The sequence below is a fragment of the Sorex araneus genome, chromosome 1 (genome assembly GCF_027595985.1).
Source record: "Sorex araneus isolate mSorAra2 chromosome 1, mSorAra2.pri, whole genome shotgun sequence".
NCBI lineage: Eukaryota > Metazoa > Chordata > Mammalia > Eulipotyphla > Soricidae > Sorex > Sorex araneus.
In genome coordinates this window covers 411187999-411208112 of record NC_073302.1, presented here as the reverse complement: position 1 = coordinate 411208112, position 20114 = coordinate 411187999, and the positions used below count along the sequence as shown (strand labels likewise).

Genomic DNA, 20114 nt, shown 5'->3' with positions numbered 1-20114 from the left:
ATTAGCACTTTGGTGGTGGGTATGCTGAGTTCTACATGCATACAGAATGTGAAACTGAACCCCTAAAATTCTATGGTACTGTAAGCCAATGATAAACAAGTGTGAATTTTGATATCATGGAGGGATTTTTATGTATGTCATATTTTTAAGGAACAATAACCTTAATACCTTTATGCACAAAACCAAAACTTACCTTTGGAAATCAGCAACCAACTTGACATCAGCTATGACCATCTTATGCTCAATAATCATGTGTTTGAGAAGTTTGTCCTGTTCAGCCAGAGGAAAATGTTCTTCACAGAAAATACAAGGCACAGATGGAGAACCTTCCAAAGCAGTGGTGCCACCTGGACTTTCTGGCAGGGAAAGTGGTTCCAGGATACAATCCTTACTATCTGGGAGAGACAAAAAAGAAAAAGGGAAAAAAACAGCTAAAACCAGCTCTCTTTAGGATGATTTCTTACCTCTTGTGTTAAAGAAATCCTAAAGAAACTTATATATAGCCCCCCAAAGAAAAAAAATAATAATAAAGAACAGTATACTTTATTCACATTAAAAAACGCTTTCTACAGTCCTGAGGCAGGGAGTATTACTACATAGATCAAACTCTCCTTTGAGGTTGGATGGGAAGAAACTCAGGACAGCTGTTTAAGCCTTCTTGGCCACTGGTCAATGGCACATCTCCCAGTGGTATTTCAAGAGGAAAGGAAAGCCTAAAATATGCTGGATTAAGATTCTAGGGTCCAAATATGATATATGGTTGAGAATCATCACAATATGGACAACAAATGGTATATACTTAGTCTGAAGATGATGCCAAAACAATCTTTTAAGCTGCTTCCTAATGCACCTGTAAACCCTCTGCTATTTCTGGTTATCTGCCCTATGCAATGAAGAGGCTAGCCCACTAGCCACGTCCAATGGATATGGACTATGTTGGGTGGTCTAGGTCACAATTTTTTTGTTTGTTTTTGGGCTGTAGTTGCTCAGACAAAGAATGCTAGTAAATATAATAAAAAGATGTCATATCTAATTAAGGATGAATTATTTTTTAAAAATAAAGATACTCTCCACTAAACATGGAATAAGAATGCAAAGTGACACCATTCTATGCCAGAGGATGTTTCTATAGATCTGAATCCTCCATATATATATATATAAATATATATATATACATATATATATATATATTTAGTTTAGAGGACTGTCAAACATCTTTACTTTTTGTTACCTGGAGTGCTTTTCAAAAGTATTAGTGAGTTCAATTGGCCTTAGAGTTGAATGGGGGAAATGCAATTGTTGGCAAGAAGTAGTCCCTAGACCGTTTCCTAGAAATCAGTGATTCAGTTCCATTTGGACTATAGGTATCCTACTCATTTTGAGAGTGCAAAGCTCAGAGGGTACATCAACAATGTGAACAAGAAGGCCTTATGGTAATGCTTACTTGCCATTTTATCCTGCACTGAAGAAAGTCTCTAAATACTAGGCACTGGGACAGTAAATGTAGTCCAGTAAGATTTGCCTAACACATCGTGCATTTCCAGCTATCACCAGAAAAATCCTATCTACGTCTTACCACAAGCCACCTAGATAAGAGATGCAGAGACACTGCTACAGGGGCCATGAACTCTAATGATTAAAAAGGAAATACATTGTATTTAGCTACTCTCAGCAAAAAAAGGCAAAGGATCTTGGAAATTCTGTTTTGGTCCCAAATCTGCTTCACACATTTTTTACAAACTAACAACAAATTATGTGCTCTAGTTCTCACTAGAACTAGACAGCAACTCTGTTCAGATGAACTGGAAAATAAAAATACTATCCCAAGAGAGCTGAATTTTTTTTGGGGGGGGGTCACACCCAGCGATGCACAGGAGTTACTCCTGGCTCATGCACTCAGGAATTACTCCTGGCGGTGCTCAGGGGGCCATATGGGATGCTGGGAATCGAACCTGGGTTGGCCGAGTGCAAGGCAAACTCCCTACCTGCTGTGCTATCGCTCCAGCCCCTGGGAGCTGGATTTTTGAGGGGATGCTTTTTAAGGTCAGTGACATACAATTTTATTTATTTTGGGTAAGATCCTCTAAGTGTCAAAGTATTATTCTAAAACAGCATTTATCAAAGTTTATTGTGCGTATAACCACTGGAGAATTTGTTAAAACCAAGATTCTGATTTAGTAAGTGCGGTGGCCAGGAAAACAAGCCAATCAGATCTGTAGCTCTGATAATAACAAAGACAGTCTCAGATACTGTGCTCTGAAATCCCACTTGCACTGAAGTCAAAGCTTTCTGTAGGCTGCTCTTAGTAAATGACTGGAGCCAACAGAAAAACTGCAGCAGATTCTTTCCTGTGAAACATAACTTCACTGACAGATGACAGTCGTGAGAGATCTGGCCTTACAGGAAACTTCTTAGAACTGTGTTGCTGAAATGCTACTCAGCCCTTCTTTCTTGTCTCGCTCACAGACCTTAACACAATTCCAACCAGCCTACTTTGCCTCTTCCACTGTATTTTTCAAGTTTCATTCACATCAATTTCAAGCTGGTGTGTGTTTGTTAGAGGCCATGAACAGAGGCTTGAAATTCTGCAGGATGGAGCTCCCAGGCAAAATCATACTTTGAGCAATAAGGATCTATCTAGGGAACAAAGCAATCATGTATCTATAATACATCTGTACTAGATCCTGGTTTCTTAATATGTGAGTTATGACCTCATCAAGGATAACTTAAAAAAGATGTTTTATAATCATTTTCTGTATACTTTATTATCAGTAATTTCTGATTTGCATACCTATTTAATATACCTGCATACCTTGAGTTACAGACAAATTTCTTGGGAGTAAAAGGACAAGGGCAAAATTTTAATAAGTCCTATCTATACTCAATAGCCCTGAACTTTTCAATGTATCACAGCTGCCAAATGGATAAGGTTGCTGGTATAATTAAGGAAAAGTAAGAGGGTTGTGAAGTTCCTTTCCACTAAGTCAAATGAGAGAACAAACGCCCACGTCATCACAGATTACATGAAAAAATTTCAGCAATTCATAGTAGAGACTTGGGGAAAACCTCTCATACCACTTCCTTCCTACTTTAGAAAGTTCCTGCAATGTACTTCGCATTACTACCACCACACCACTTCTGAAACAAAAAAAAATAAAACAATGTCAAGGCAACTGCTTACCTTCTCTCTTATCCTCCACTATTGCCCGATGTTCCCCCCCACTCCCCGCCCCCTTGGAAAACATTTAGAAACACTCTAGGGGGATAGAAAAAGCCAAATAAGAATGTAGTGACTGAGGCTGGTGATTTGGAGGATGTGAGAATCTCTCTTTGGGATAAGCTGCCCATTGCATAGTACTGGTCTAACTGGGCGAAGTCAGAACTTCAAAAATTTTTGCACTGACCAAGGACCCTAAGTCCCTAGTTAGACACATACGCTAGTAGAGACTATACATCAGAATCCTTCTCAAATTGCTATTCTCTGTGCTTTTTATTACTGCACTATAAAATACACTATAAAACACTTGATGATGTTTCTACACCATTTTCTGTAGATGCAATGCATGTTCATTGTACATGCTTCGGTCGTGCATGCTTACCATACATTTTCCATCATGAATATGTTTCCTGAAAAACTACTGGAATAACTGTATGCTGTTATATCACTCTCTCTTTCTGCTGGACCAAAATTCAGACCCCCTATTTCAAATTTTTTTTTTTTGGAAGCTATTCTGAAGCCTGTGCTGGCTGACATCCTTCCCAGCTTATGCTGTTTTCATGCCAATAAAGCCCTCCTTTTTATTCAGTTGTTCCTGTGCTTTTTCAAATAGAAATAATTTGGTTATAAAATCAACCCAGATCACAAGAGTTTAGTTGCTATTCTCTTCACATTCTCAGGATCTAATTAATTGCTAAGCAGAAGAAACAATATCAATACCAGCAAAAGGGTACTTTTGTTTTTGCTCCTTTAACTTGGAAAATGCTGTAAATAAACTCCAAGTTTCCAAAGGGGGAAAAAAACCCAACTTTACATGTGTTCTTTATTAATATTAGTGTAATTTTTAAAGTACTTCATCAAATCTGAAGAACAGCTTTAGGCCTGTTTTCTAAGCTTTTGATTTGACAGACATTTCATTATTTCATAGTATTTCAATGTCTAGTTTTGGCTTTTTGATTTAACTTTCTGGGGGTGTGGGGACACATCTGGCAGTGTTCAGGACTGACTCTTGCCTGTGTACTCATGGGTCACTGCTGGAGATTTTGCGGCTCATACTGCAGTGCTGGTGATCAAGCCCAGGTGGGCTGCAAGTGCTTTAACTGTGTTATCTTTCTGTCCCCTCCCCCCCATTAAGATCTAGCTTAATCGTATTTATCACATGATGGTTTTCTTCTGGTAATTAAAATCCAAGAAAGTATAATTACTTCTCAACTCTTGAAGGTACTGCTCTCTGACATTGTCTCCTTCCTCGCCAAGTCAGTCACGCGATTTAACAGAGTGTGTCCCTTTGAAATGCCATTTGGGGAATGGCAAAGACTGGTTGTAGTCTTTTAAACTACAACGCCAAAGCCCAGAGTAAAGATGGAAGACCCTTACTTAATTATCGATGGTCTAACTATTTGCATATGTAATATTTACATATTAAGGTCCCGAATTTAAAAGAATACTTTGCTTTTACTAAGAGTGAGAGAATATAGGAGGACAGACTTGGATCAGCATTGTTACATATTTTCTGACCACACCACGGATGTTGGATGAGGCTCAATCAGTACTGGAGGTTCTGTACCTAACTTCACCATGTGGTGGGGGTAGGGAGTTGTTTTCTACACCAACAAGCAAAGGCTTCTTTCTTCAAGACTATTCCTCTTCCTTTCCCTTCTCTTCCTAGAATGGCAATTCTAGGTTGTCACCAGACTTCTGACTGGGGTCCCAATGATACATTCTTTGGCTTCAATTAATTTATTGGACTGGTCCACAGAACTCAGAGGAACACTTTATTTACTATATTACAGGCTTAGTAACAGATGTTACTGATGCAGATGGACAGATGTAACTCAGAACAGCCAGAAGGAAGAGATGCACACACAGGGCAAAGTATAAGGAAAGAGATGAAGCTTCAATGCCATTTCGGAGCACACCAATCTCCCTAGCAGCTCGCAGAACTGTGCTCTCGAGGTTTTATGGAAGCCTCATCCCATAGGCACATTTCATTAAATCCTTGGGCAGAGGAGGTTGACTCACTCTTTAATCCCGTTTCCTTCTCTAAGGTGGGGATGGGGTGGGCATGTATGTGTAAAAGTTTCCAAACTTCTAATTACAAGTGTCCCACTAGTGATCAGACACCATCTTTAACTCTCCAAAAGTTATCCATTAAATATCACAAAACATATTACTATCACTCTCAATACTTAGGATATTCAAAGGGCTTTGAAAGCTGTGAGCTAGGAACTCTGGACATAGATTAAATACATATGAGAAACACATATTATTCATCTAAACCAGAGATCGTCAATCACTAGCGTACAGACAGGTGCCAGTCTGCAGGAGTAGGAAGGTTGAAAACTACTGACCCACCATCTTTGATACAACTGCTAGTCTATGGACCAGCACACAGGTCAAGGGTGGTCCACTGATTGAAGAACGCAACACTTCAGTTATAAAGACAATGGAAAGGTGCAGAAAAACATGTATGCTAAAACAGTATAGTAGAGATGGCATATGTATTTCTATGTTCACTGCAGCACTGTTTACAATAGCCAGAATCTGGAAAAAACCAGAGTGCCCCAAAACAGATGACTGGTTAAAGAAACTCTGGTACATCTACACAATGGAACACTATGTAGCTGTCAGAAAACATGAAGTCATGAAATTTGCATATAAATGGATCAACATGGAAAGTATGTTGAGTGAAATGAGTCACAAAGAAAGAGACAGACATAGAAAGATTGCACTCATATGTGGAATATAATGTAACTGAGAAGTACAAGTTCGCAACGATGCAACTTCTGGCAGATATCTCTCTGGACTTAGTTACTAAAATACTAAATTACAGAAACCCAAAACTGAGAGGCCGCTAAGTGTGGTCACTCGACCTCATACCTCTTCATCCTCAGCAATGGAAAACAAATTATTTAATGCTTCCTTTTCAGCAGGTCTGACTTTAGGGGAGAGACTCTCCAAACAATAATAGTGAGTTTTGTTGAAATATTGTATGCAATCAAAGTGAAAGTAAAGTGAAATTTATTAGTTACACAGGCGGGGGGGGGGCTTAGGGTGGGGAGGCTAGGGGTGTAGGGGGGTTAGGGGTGTGAGGGGGTGGGGTGGAGCTATACTGGGATTCTTGGTGGTGGAATATGAGCACAGGTGAAGGGATGGGTATTCGAGCATTGTATAACTGAGATTTAAACCTGAAAACTTTGTAACTTTCCACATGGTGACTCAATAAAAAAAAAAAAAATGTATGCTATTAGTGGTGAAGAGTCACTCCAAGATAAAGTTTTTTTCTCCTTTTGTTTCTGGGTCACACCTGGCAGTGTTTGGGGAACTGTGTAGTGCCAGGAATTAAACTTGGGCCTCTTACACGCAAAGCATGTAAGAGGCCCTTTGTAATAAATTGCACACAATATAGCACACTATCCAGGTACATGCATCCACATGTAAGTACTAGGTTTAAACGAATATATGCACAAAAGAGACATAATGAATGCACTTATTTGCCCCCAATTTGTGGCTTAATGAATGCGTTTATTTGCCCCACTTTTCTTTAACACTGAAATAGATTTTTTTTTTTTTTTTTTTTTGCTTTTTGGTTCATACCCAGCGATGCTCAGGGGTTACTCCTGGCTTTGCACTCAGGAATCACTCCTGGCGGTGCTCAGGGGACCATATGGGATGCTGGGAATCGAACCCGGGTCGGCCGCGTGCAAGGCAAACGCCCTACCCGCTGTGCTATCGATCCAGCCCCTAACACTGAAATAGTTTTAAAATAAAAAGTACTTGTATTCTTCAACATGACAGCAAACAAACTGAACAAAAAAGAAGGAAGGGAATTAATTTTGTTAAAGTAGTACTGTGGTATAATTTTTAGGTATTCATTATAAATCAGTATTTGTATTGCTTCATTAAACTTCACCACTACAAGTTCAATACAACCATACAAATGATCCTTTACCTTATTTACTCAATTCCCTTCCTGTTGATCTTCTTTTTGCAATCACTTACTTTGCACTACAGTCTAAAAGGTTTTTTTGGTCTTATTTCATTTATTTTGCTCCTATATGTACCACATAGGAGTGAGATGATAGAGTGTTTATCTTTCACTGATTTCACGAAGCATAATGTGCCTTAGGTACACCCATGTTGTCACAATCAGTTTTATTTGGTCATTCCCTGTGTAAGATTATGATTAAATTTACTATTTTAAAGTGAAATGTCTTCTATACAGAAAGGTATGATCAGGAACATAAATAAGAACTATGAAATTCTTATCCTGACTAAGAAAAATATGACACAACTGCACAAAAATTTACAATACAGGCCAACAAAGATCAAGTTGGCCACATAAATAAGACAAGGGAATAAAGAGGAAAAACAACTCAAGGGAGGAGAAAAGAAGGAAAGTCTTCTTAATGAACAAAATCTTTGAAGTGATAAAATATTTCAGTAAGTCTATGAGGGTAGTTAAAAATCAAAATAGTCTAAATAATGCCAGAATGTAAGAAAAAACTGCATCGGTTGATAAATCTCATGTTGTAGGCTGTAAAGTCAGGTCATAGATTAAAACTTTTTCATTCTGTTTTGTTGTTCTATTTATTAACACAGTGCCACATGGTATGGCCACACCCACCACCCCAATAATCCAGCAGTGCTCCGGGATTACTTGTGGCTTGGCACTCAGGATTCAATCACTTCTGGTGGGCTTGTGAGTGAATGCTGAGGAGTTGGACTCAGATGAACTGCATGGAAGTCAAGCACCATACAGGCTGTACTATCTCTCTAGCCCCTCTAATTAATGTAGATGTTGCGAATGTCTTTAACCAAAAAATGAATACAATAGATTAAAAGTATAAGTCTTCTCATTTCTTTAAAATTTTGGGCACTACATCTGATATTGAGAAACACACAAGCTGTCATTAGAGATCACTGGATCTCATTGGACAATAAAATGGAAAACCTAAGGCTGGAGAGATGGTATGGTAAGGTGCTAGCTTTGCATGCAGCTAAACCCAGGTTTGATTCTCAGTCTTCCCTGAGCACTGCCAAGAGTGATACCTGAGCACAAAGGTGTAAACACAGTACCACATGGTATGGCCCATACCCACCACTCAAATAATGGGTAATCTGGAAGAAGTAGTCAATTCCAGAAGCAGGTAACCTATTAAAACCGAATTGTATAGAAATAGAAAACCCCAATAGACCTATAACTTTTAGAAGACTAAATCTTTAATACTAACCTGCCAATATATATTGGTCAACATATGATAAATATCATTTTCCTATGAAAAACTATAGGTCAATGTCCTCCAATATATGCTGAACATAAACAAAAGCCTTATGTGAAATAATAGTTAAGTGACATTTAGAAATACGTTAAAAGAATCCACACCATAATCAGGTGGGATTTATCCTTGGGAAGCATAGAAGTTCCAACATAACATAAGAAAACAAACCAATATGACATACTACATTACTGAAAGGAAATATACTAATCATATGATTGCCTCAATAGATGTGGAAAAATATATGACAAAATTCAACATCTTTTCATAGTAAAAATACTTAACTATGAAAAGGAAGTTACTCACATAATAAAGGTCATACATAAAAATGTTACAGTTAATACCATTTACAACAGTGAAAAAGCTTTTTTTACAATCAGGAACCTGCCAGTGATGCCTACTCTTGCCACTTTTATTAAACATAATATAGGTAATTTCTAAGTAGAAAAAAAAGAAACCGTAAACGCAATTCAGAAAAGAAATAATCAATTTGGTTTTGCCTGTAGTTCACATGACCATATATGTAAATACCTTAGAGATAATACACACATAATCACATATATCTATAATTAATAATTTAAAAAAAACTCAGCAAAATGGAGCTAGGTGGGTGCCAGAGCTAAAAAAGAGGGTAAAGTCCTTGCCTTGCACATGGGTGACCTGGTTCCATCCCCAGCACCCCAAATGATCCCCTGAGCACGCCAGGATTGATGCCTGAACTCAGAGATAGATGTAAGCCATAGCACCTCCAGATGTGGCCCCAAACTAATTTAAGAAAAAAAGAAAGAGAAAAGATATTTCCTGGGGACTGTGAAGTTGGAGGAGGAAGTTTGGGACACGGAATCTACCATCATGGTGGCTGCAAAGCCCTAATGCCTGGTTACTCCCACAGGTGGGCATGTTGTTTCAGAGCATCACGCTGTTCATGTGGCCGTCAGTCAATTTCCCCGACTGCATCCGATTTGGGTAAAGAAGAGACCACCACCCACCAAACCTCCCCAGATCCCTCGCAGGCAGTGACGGGGTAACACTGATAGTATTAAAAAGCCACCTCCAGAGTACCATAGGCACCATGGGGAAATACCACGAACCCCAATACGAGATGCAGATAAAGACAGGAGTGGAGTCCTGAAGCCTCAGAAGGAATGCCCACATACATAATCTCTTGAGACGAAACAGTGAGGATGTTCAATGAGCTCAAAGAAATGGTGGAATGGACAGCCAATAAAATACAGGAGATTACGAGAGCAGAAATAAGAAAATTACAAATAGAAATGACATTAATTAAAAATATTTGGTAGATGAAACAAAAAAAACTCAAGGGTGCCCTTAACAGTAGAGAAACAACAGCTGAAGACAGAATCAGTGAGCTTGAGGATGAGATGCAGAAAACCTCTAGGGGACAGTGAAAGATGGAGAAAGTTCTCAAAATAACCCAACGGGCAGAAACAGAGAATTATGGGATGAAATCAAGAGAAACAACATAAGAATCATCAGCGTTCCAGAGGGACAGGAGGCAACCCCAATGAAATTGTAATAGTTAAAGATATTATTGCTAAAAAATTCCCAGAGCTGGAGAATATAGGCAGTCTGATGCAAGAATCCTGAAGGGTACCTGCTAAAAGAGAACCTAGACATATCAGCTAAAAAGACTCCAAGACATATTCTAATTAGAATGAGGAAACACCATATATAGAGATAAATTACTGAAAGCAAAAAGATCAAAGAAAGAAACTACATACAGGGCCGAAGCAATAGTACAGCGGGGAGGGCATTTGCCTTGCATGTGGCAGACCCTAGTTCAATCCCCAGCATCCCATATGGACCCCAAGCAGAGCCAAGAGTAATTCCTGAGTGCAGAGCCAGGAGAAACTTCTGAGCATCGCTGGGTGTGACCCAAAAAGCTAAGAAAAAAAATAAAGAAAGAAAGAAACTACATACAAAGGAGCGTCTCTTAGATTTATAGCAGACCTATCGAATGACCTGAGGGCAATGGTGGATTAATTAAAAAAACTTAAAGAAATGGAGGTTTCACCAAGAATACTTTACTCAGACTCTCATTCAGATTTGAAGAAATGATACGAACACAACAGTCCTCTAAAGAAAGATAGCACAAAACCCCATGACAATCTCTCTCAAAGTGAATGGTCCAAAGGCACCAATTAAAAGACACAGGGTGGCAAAATGCATAAAAAAAAAAAATGGAACCCAACATTCTGCTGCTTAGAAGAAAACATCTGAATAGTTGGAGTAAACACAGACTCAAAGTGAAAGGCTGGAAAACAATTCTTCAAGCAACCAACTCCCTCAAGCAACCAACTCCCTCAAACTAGGACAACTAGTATATGACAACATAGATTTTAGGCTGAAAAAGACTACAAGAAACAGTGAAGGTCATTTCTTAATAATCAAAGGATACATACAGCAGGAAGAAATTACACTCCTAAATATATATGCACCCAATGAAGGATCAGCAAAATACTTAAAACATCTGCTAATAGACTTCAAGGAGAACATCGGTAGCAATATAATAGTAGTGGGAGATTCAACACTGCTTTGTCGCCCCTGAATAGATCAGTGAGACTAAAACTCAGCAAGGAAACACTGGCTTTGAAGGATGAAATGGAAGAGAGAAGGCTAGTAAATATATACTGGGCTTTATATCACCCCAAAGCCTAATATACATTCTTCTCCAGTGCACGTGGGACATTTCCCAAGAGAGACCACATGCTGGGTGACAAAACATATCTCCGTAAAATTAAGAAGATAAAAACTGTATCAACTATCTTTTCAGACCATTAGGCACTGAAAATAAAAGTTAATCACACACAGAAACAGAGACTCAAACACCTGGAAATTAAACAGCTTGCTACTGAACAACCAGTGGGTTAGAAAGGAAATCAAAGTGGAAATGAAAAGATTACTGAAAACAAATGAGAGTGAGGACTTGAGCTACCAGAACTTGTGGGACACAGCAAAAGCAGTGTTAAGATGAAAGATTATAGCTCTGCAAGCATACATCAGGAATAAAGGACCCACATAAATAACTTGATTTCAGAGCTTAAGATCTTAGAAAATGACCAACAAAAGGATACCAAACCAGTCAGAAGGAAGGAGAAAGAAAGTAACAACATTTAGAGCATAAATTAATTAGTTGGAATCTCAAAAAATAATCCAAAAGATCAATAAAGCCAAGAGATGGTTCTTTAAAAAAATAAAGATCAATAAACTACTAGCAAGACTCACAAAAAAAAAAAAGAGAGAGGAGAGAGGAGAGAGAGAAACCTGCCGAACCAAATCAGAAATGAAAGAGGGAACATCACAATAGAGACCACAAAAATTCAAAGGAACATCAGAGATTACTTGAACAATCTTTATGCAATGAAACAAGAGAACTTCAAAGAAATGGATAAATTCCTGGATTCCTATAACCTCCCAAGAATGATTTGGAATATGGGAGGGAGAGAGAGATAGAGTGAGAGGGAGGGGGAAGGGAGGGATGGACAGGAGAGAGAAAGAGAGAGGGGAGGTGGGAGGGAGGTTGGAGGCAGGAGGGAAACTGGGGACATTAGTGGTGGGAAATGTACACTGGTGAAGGGATGGGTGGTGGAAAGAAATAAAAATATTTTTAAAATTGGAAAAAAAATTAAAGGGATTCAGCAAACTTGTGAAATACAAAAATCAACAGAAACATCTGCTCTATTTTTATTTACAGTAATGAACATTCTGAAAAGCAAGTTAAGAAAACAGTTCCATATACAGTACTATCAAAAAGAATAAAAGGAATAAGCTTTCGAATAAGAAAGTAGACATATACATTGAAAACTACAAAACACAAATGAAATAAAGATACAAAGTACCGAAAGACTTAAAACTTCCAGCATACCTAAAGTTATTTTAAAAGAAGACAGAGAGTCAACAGATTTTTCACAAGATGCTAAACATCAGTAATCATCAGAAAAATGCAAAAAAAAACAACCCACAAAAAAACAAAAACCCCCCAAAAACCCACCAGAAATCAAAACAACCCCCAACGAGTATCACCTCACATCTGCGGTAGTGGCTAGTATCCAAGAGACAGTGGTAACAAATGTTAGCACAGGCATGGGAGGGAAGGGAACCTGTGTACATTGTCGGTGGGTATGTAAACTAGTCTGTGTTCACTGATGAATTCATTTTTTTAAAAGCGTGGGCTGGGGAGAGAGATCAAGGGGGTGAAGTACAGGCTTTTCAGATAATCGGCCTGAGTTCCACTCCTGGCACCTCGGTGTCCAAGTCTCTCTGATACAGCTGTTGGCCCCAGAAAAACTCCATGGATGAGTTTCTGACGCAGCAGCTCCATGGATGAGCCTGAGAACCAAACACTCAGCCCTGTATCACTGGGCTGAGTATAGTCAGAAGAGGCGCTCAGGCCCCTGAGTGTTGGTGGGAAGAACACCCCTACAGCTGGGAGAATAAAAGTGTGGTACAGATGAAGGAGTTTAGCCCTAAAAAAAAAAAAAAAGTCATAAAATGATGTTTAGAATATTGCAGGGAGAGAATATATAAAGCCATTAATTTATATTAGAAGATGATGTTTTAGCCTCCATTCCACATAGTTGGTTATTTGTGGATCTATAGGGCATTTGCCTTGCACACAGCCGACCCGGGTTTGATTCCTCCGTCCCTCTCAGAGAGTCTGGCAAGCTTCGGAGAATATCCAGCCCGCGTGGCAGAGCCTGGCAAGCTACCATGGTGTATTCGATATGCCAAAAACTGTAACAAGTCTCACAATGGAGACGTTACTGGTGCCTGCTTGAGCAAGTTGATGAACAATGGAACGATAGTGCTATAGTGCTATACTTGCTATCTAGAAGACTGTCAGCTTAGGAGCAAAACATATAATAACATGAAAGTCTCTTTCTGTCCTTTGCATTTTCTACTCTGGAGAAGCCTGTATTCTCTCTCTAATTATTGAAATGAGCCAGTCACAAAGGGATTAGTGCATTGATTCATTTATATGCGGTATCTTAAATAGACTCACAGAAGCAGAAGTAGAGAGGGAGTTGTCAATGGTCGGGGAATAGCGAGGGGGAGCAGCTCTCCAACTGAGTCAAGTAACAGTCCAACAAGAAGAAAAAGTTTGATAGGTCTGCCATATACTAAAAAAGGGTGTTTACTGTAAAATGGACTGGAGAGATAGCAGAGCGGGTAGGGCATTTGCCTTGCACGCAGCCGACCCAGGTTCGATTCCTCTGCCCCTCTCTAAGAGCCCGGCAAGCTACCGAGAGTATCCTGCCTCCACAGCAGAGTCTGGCAAGCTACCCATGGTATATTCGATATGCCCAAAACAGTAACAACATGTCTCACAATGGAGACGTTACTGGTGCCCGCTCGAGCAAAATCAATGAACAATGGGACGACAGTGCTACAGCGCTACTGTAAAATGCTATACTCTATAAATAGTTCCCTTACCTCCTATTAAACCAATCATCCGTATATTTCTTAACTTTTCTTAGCTTGATTCTGCAACGTGAACTGTCCATGTTGTAGAACAGATCATAACATTCACTTGACTAAGTTGCTGAAAGTTACTGGAGGAAACAAATGTAAAGCACATGAGTGACAGAGACATAAACTCAATAAAGGTTAGTTCCTATTTTTATGGCTGCTAAAATGATTACTGTTGTAAATCAGAGATAGAAGAGACTGAAAAGCTGATTATTTGTGGATTCTTGCTATCTAGAAGACTCTCAGTTAGCTTAGCAGTGAAACATAATAGCGTGGAAGTCTCTCTGTCCTTTGCATTTTCTACTCTGGAGAAGTCTATATTCTCTCACTAAATTTCTTTCGATAAAAAATTTTTACCTCAAAATAAGGGGGTGAGGGGGAGAACTGGTGGAAGCTAATACTCTGCCTGAATTATCTACTATATCTTCACTATTTAGAACTTGAAATTAAAACATTTAAAAAAACTAATTTTAAATGTAAATGAAAGGGTAAATGTTCTCAAATAGGGAAACACAAAAATATGGTTATGTATATTCAGTTCTCCAGAAATATTTTCCTTAACTCAAATATTTTCTCTAACTTAAATTTTTATTGCCAATGAACTTTATAATCCAGAAGATGCTGGAATGGAGGCTAAAACACCATCTTCTGACATAAATAAATGGCTTTATATAGTCTCTCACTGCAATGTTATTTCATTCCTTACTGCTCTATTCCAACTCTATTCTCAGCAAGACACCTGAGAGCACTTAAATACAAAACTACTACAAGTATTTGTTTTCACAAGGTCAAGACTAGAGCTATACTGTGGCTACAAGTGAATTTGAGGATGGATATGCATACTGCATGCTAAGAAGTAATGGTAACCAATTCTTCAACCTTATCTTCTACCAGCAGAAGGCAGTAGTGATAAGGGGGCAGATTAAGGATTAGGGAATATAAATTCAGAAATAAATTTTAAACATACAAAATCCTATTCCTGGTTCAATGCAAATGTGATGAACTAAGAAACCATGCTGCTAGCAACACTGGTGATCCTGACAAGAGGGCCAATAGTACTGTCGCACTGTCGTCCCGTTGTTCATGGATTTGCTCAAGTGGGCACCAGTAACATCTCCACTGTGAGACTGTTGTTACTGTTTTTGGCATATTGAATATGCCCCGGGTAGCTTGCCAGGCTTTGCCGTGTGGGCAGGATACTCTCGGTAGCTTGCCAGGCTCTTCAAGAGGAATGGAGGAATCGAACCCGGGTTGGCCGTGTGCAAGGCAAACAGCCTACACGCTGTGCTATCGCTCCAGTCCAAGGGGGCCAATAGTAAAACAAAATACTTACAGATGAAACAAATGTTGGTGGGAAAAAAGAAACAATATTCATACTGAAATCTCTGGGGATAGGTAGGGTGGAGAGAGGGGAAAGAGTCATAAGAGGTGAATTTTGACTCAAAGCAATCTGATTGGTTATTGGGCTGTTTCCATGCTTCCAAAATAAGTGGTGCTCCATGGAAATTTCACAGTGCAGCCACAGGCATTAGCCTAATTTAATTGATTTGGTTTAACAGGCAATTATATTATAATTAGTATACCAGTCAATATTTTAATAAAATGGGTTGGCAACTAGAAAATTGTAAGTTATGTATCTAATATTGCCTATTAAGTATAATTAGTGTTTTTGAAAGAATCTTGAACTTGAGTTGTGGGAATAATATGTCTCTATAAATTAAAATAGCCATTCTAGGTCATCTGTTTTAGTGTTAATATCACAACTCATCAATATTAATGGTTTAGTAAAAACATTTTGTTTTACTGAAAATGGTCAAATATTATTTTTCTTTTTGGTCACAGAAAATCATGTTGATGAATATGGAATTTTCACAAATACCATATAACTACTGATTTAAATTCTTGCTCCTGAATATCTCTTATTAGGTTCCATGAAAGAAAAAATTAGGTATATCCATCCATTAAGTAGAAAGTGTTATTTTGTTGACACCTTTACAAATGCATTTTCCTTTGGCTTATGTCCTAAATATATTATTGATTTAGAATAAAGTCAAATAGTGTTTCAAATTAGCATCTATGGTAAATGGTTTTTTTTTTTTTTCATTTAGGGATAAGTCACCGAATATGCTCTCTACTTTTTTGGACAGCAATTCTGCCATCTCAAATAATTAATGCCACAATAAAGTCTATCATTAAGAAAGCAGGCTACTTCTTTTTGGGCTTTGGCAAGGTGTAAACTGAGTAATTACTAATTTAGTCTAAGCTCTCCACAACAAAACCTATTATTGATATGATATACACTGGTTGTGACAGTATTTGCTAGATAATTCAGCATTGGTTAAGTCTTGAGATTCTAGCTGAAAACTTTTTATTGTTGAAATGGTAAACTTTTATAACACCATCTCAGCAATATGGCAGTTCTGTAATCGGGAGACTTGAAAGGATTGGATGATGAAGTATAAAAATAACAAATTATCTCTAAGTCCTGTATTGGAATATACATTTTTCTAAAATGAGGCAAAGTCTTAGCTGATATTCACTGCATCACCTCAATTTTTTAAACATACTTCCCTAAGAAATAATTCTCTCTTCCAATCAAGTTTTCAGACAAAAGGCCATGTAAGATAATGGGGAGCAAATGAAAAAAAAATTGATGGCACCCCTAATCTCAGGCAGTCCACATTTTCTCCCACCAGAGTGGTGGGTCCTATTCATAAATACATTTAAAACTATTTAGAAAAGCAGAAAAACCACAAGAGGAAAAAAGAACAAGGAACAGTTGTAAGATAGCCAATATTCAGCAAGAAAGATCCGGAATCACTGAATTCATTTCTTTAGGGGCATGGCAACTTATTCCATTTGGAGGCATTTTTGGGGTGTGTGTGCATGGGGGGGCACACCTGGCACTCAGGAATCACTCCAGCAGCAGTACTAGTGGCTCAATCTCAGCAGTGCTTGGGGAAAAGCATTGTTCCCCAAAAAGAACAAGGTTTGAACTCAGAGCTCCTACACAGGAAGCTTGAGCTCGATCACCGTAGGCCATTTCTCTGGTCCCCTTCAAGGCAATTAACAAAATGTTTTTAGACTATCTGGACTTTCCAGGATTTGGGGTGCTTTTATCAAGAAATAGTTAGGAATAGTTCATTAAAGTTTCTACAAAATGCTTGGACTTCATCATATTTTCAGGACATTAACGATATAATATTATGGGGCCGGATAGATAGTACAGCAGGTAGGGTATTTTCTTTGCATGCTGCCAAGGCAGGTTCAATCTCCGGCATTCCACGGTCCACTGAGCATCAGCAGGAGTGATTCATGAGTGCAGAGACAGGAATTACCCCTGAGTACTGCTGGCTGTGGCCCCCTAAGACCCAAAACAACAGGAATAGCAGAAATATATATAACTGTTTATCATAATTCATTAGAGGAAAATTAAAATGAATAAGTGCAGAAGCTGGAAATATGAAGTCATGAAATTCACTTATAAATAGATTGACATGGAGAGTATAAATGCTGAGTGAAAGGTGTCAGAGATGAGGGACAGAGATAGAATGATTGCACACACTTGTGGGATAATAAAAACAACAACAACAACGTAGTATGAGACTAATACCCATGGACAGCAGAAACAAGGGCCAGGAGGACTGGTCCACATTTGGAAGCTTGCCAGATGTTGTATGTGGGGAGGACAGTCAGGATAGAGAAGGGACCACTGTGACAATGACGGTGGGAAATGATCACTCCGGACAAGAACTGTGTGCTCAAAGTAGGTAAAGGAACAAACATGAAAACTTTTCAGCATCTGTATTGCAAACCATAATGCCCAAAAGGAAAGAGAGGGGGTGGGAGAAGTGCCTGACATAAGAGCAGGCTGGTGGGAGGGGGTGGGGGGAAGGAAATGAGGGAGGGACATTGGTGGTGAGAAATGTACACTGGTGAAGGAACAGGTGTTGGACCACTGCATGACTGAGACCCAATCATGAACAACTTTGTAACTGTGTATCTCATGATGGTACAATAGAAAAAAAAATTAAAAAAAAATTAACAAAACGAAACAAAACAAAACACTGAACCTCAGGGCCAGCTAGACAGTTTAATATGGTGGAGTACATGCCTTGCACGCAGAAGCCTGAGTGTGACTCCAAAAATAGATGTCCTTCCCAGTACTGTCAGGAGTAACCCTCAGCTCTTCGGTGTGGCCTGCCCCCACCCCATCCCCTCTCAAAAAAATCTTAAAAGTTCACTGGTCTAGAAAGCAAATGATAGCTATTTAAAAGTGTGATGAACACTGTATAAAATGCTGACACAGTACAGCTGTGTGTTAACACATACAGTGAAAATGAATGGCATGACCTATACAACATGGGTGTGAAAGGCAAATGTGAGGTGTTACATTGTGCCAATGTGCTGATCTAAACTGGGGCTTTCATGGTGTAGGGGCCTTTACTCTCTAAAGCCAGATTACAGCTTGCTTCCCAGTATTGTTGAGAAAATTCACATATAGTATCCAATTTAAAGATTAAGTTACGAGAAACATTGTTTTGCTAATGCTGAGTTGTACAAGTGATAACTCGTGGTGGCATTCAGGGGACCACATGGGGTACTAAGGACCAAACCCAGGTAGCCACAAGCAAGGCAAGCACCCTACTTGCTCTACTAATGCTCTGGCCCATCTCATGCCTTTCTTGAATATACAAATTATACTATTTAAATGCATTTTTAACCGGTTAATTAAATACAGATAAAATACAGATTAATTAAATAGATTATTTAAAAATGATTTGCTATATGTTATAATAATATATACATCTCAGGAGTTTCCCCTCTGAGAACCACCATATATTTCACCATCTAAAGACTCCTTTTGTTGTGATTTGCTACTTCATTTGCTTTGGTATTTATATTTTATGTATGAGAAAAAAACAAAATAATAATCTTTCATTTTTGGACTTACTTTGTTTGTATGGTCACCTCAAATTTCACTGATGTTGTCATAAAAAGCAACACTTCATCTTGTAAAATCATTGAGTGGGGGGGGGTGCGGTGCCACCAGCTGGTGAACCAGAACCTACAGGGTGTATGTATCAGTAGCCTGATGGTGCTTTCAGGCTTCCTGATACCCCAAAATTGCTGCTATGCCTTTGATCAGACCCCAAAAACTCGGGACCAAGTTTCCCAAGAAATTAAACAGCCAGAAGTTAGGTATACGGGAACCACACCCACAAACCACCCCTGGCTTAGCTATGTAAGCTCATTTACCAGCTTTGCATAAATAAATCTCAAGAGATCAAAAGCCTCAGTAATCTCACACCCATGCAAGGCTGAACAGACCAGGGTACATCGGAGAGGGTGGGTCAGCCTAGTGTTTGCCCAGGCAGATGCCCAGCAGCCACTTGCTCCCACAATACAAAGTTGCCATCATGCTGCCATTGGAACTCCACCACCTCAGGATGGACCTCAATGAGATATTATCCTGGTGAAAACTTGGATATACAGTTTTGTGATTGAAATCTTCAGGCTTTCTTGGAGTTGGGATGGGCTACCTCACCCTATCTCCCTGTACTTCTGAAAGCCTCAGCAGTCATGGCCAGACCCCAAAGCTGCCACCCAGTTAAAAAAAATTACTCCAGCCTTGCCTTCCCAATTAAAATACTGAATGCCCTGAACAAACACGATGAGCTCTTAGTACTTGTGTTGAAAACCATAATGCACAAAAGGAAAGAGAGAAAGAAGAAAAGTGCCTGCCATAAAGTCAGGCTGGGGGCAAGGGGTTGGTGAGGAATGGTGAGAGGGATATAAGGCACACTGGTGGTGAGAAATGTACACCGGTGGAGGGATGGGTGATGTTTCATTGTATGACTGAAACTCAACCACGAACAGCTTAAAAATATTTTATCTCAGGGAGATTCAATAAAAAATTTAAAAATAAGTATAAAATTCAAAAAAATCACTGAGTAGTATTCAGTGGGCTGGAGCGATAGCACTTTGGGTAGGGTGTTTGCCTTGCAAGTGGCTGACCTGGGTTTGATTCCTTCGTCCCTCTTGGAGAGCCTGGCAAGCTACCCAGAGTATCCCACCCACATAGCAGAGCTTGCCCAGCTACCCATGATGTATTGGATAAACCAAAA

At 39.1% G+C, this 20114-nt stretch overlaps 1 protein-coding gene across 2 annotated transcripts in view; it reads right to left on the bottom strand.

Moving 5' to 3' along the window:
• ZNF277 (zinc finger protein 277) overlaps positions 1 to 20114 on the bottom strand; it is a 130889-nt gene that overhangs the window by 64875 nt on the left and 45900 nt on the right. The window contains exons 1-2 of one of the 2 annotated variants that reach the window (XM_055123772.1): positions 13951 to 13984; positions 194 to 395 (exon numbers count right to left, since the gene is read on the bottom strand). In XM_055123772.1, coding sequence (XP_054979747.1) covers positions 194 to 395; positions 13951 to 13969 — 221 coding nt within the window. In that variant the 5' untranslated portion in view covers positions 13970 to 13984. Of the gene's footprint in view, positions 1 to 193; positions 396 to 13950; positions 13985 to 20114 lie in introns of those variants that run through there. The other variant, XM_004602255.2, reaches the window with a different exon arrangement.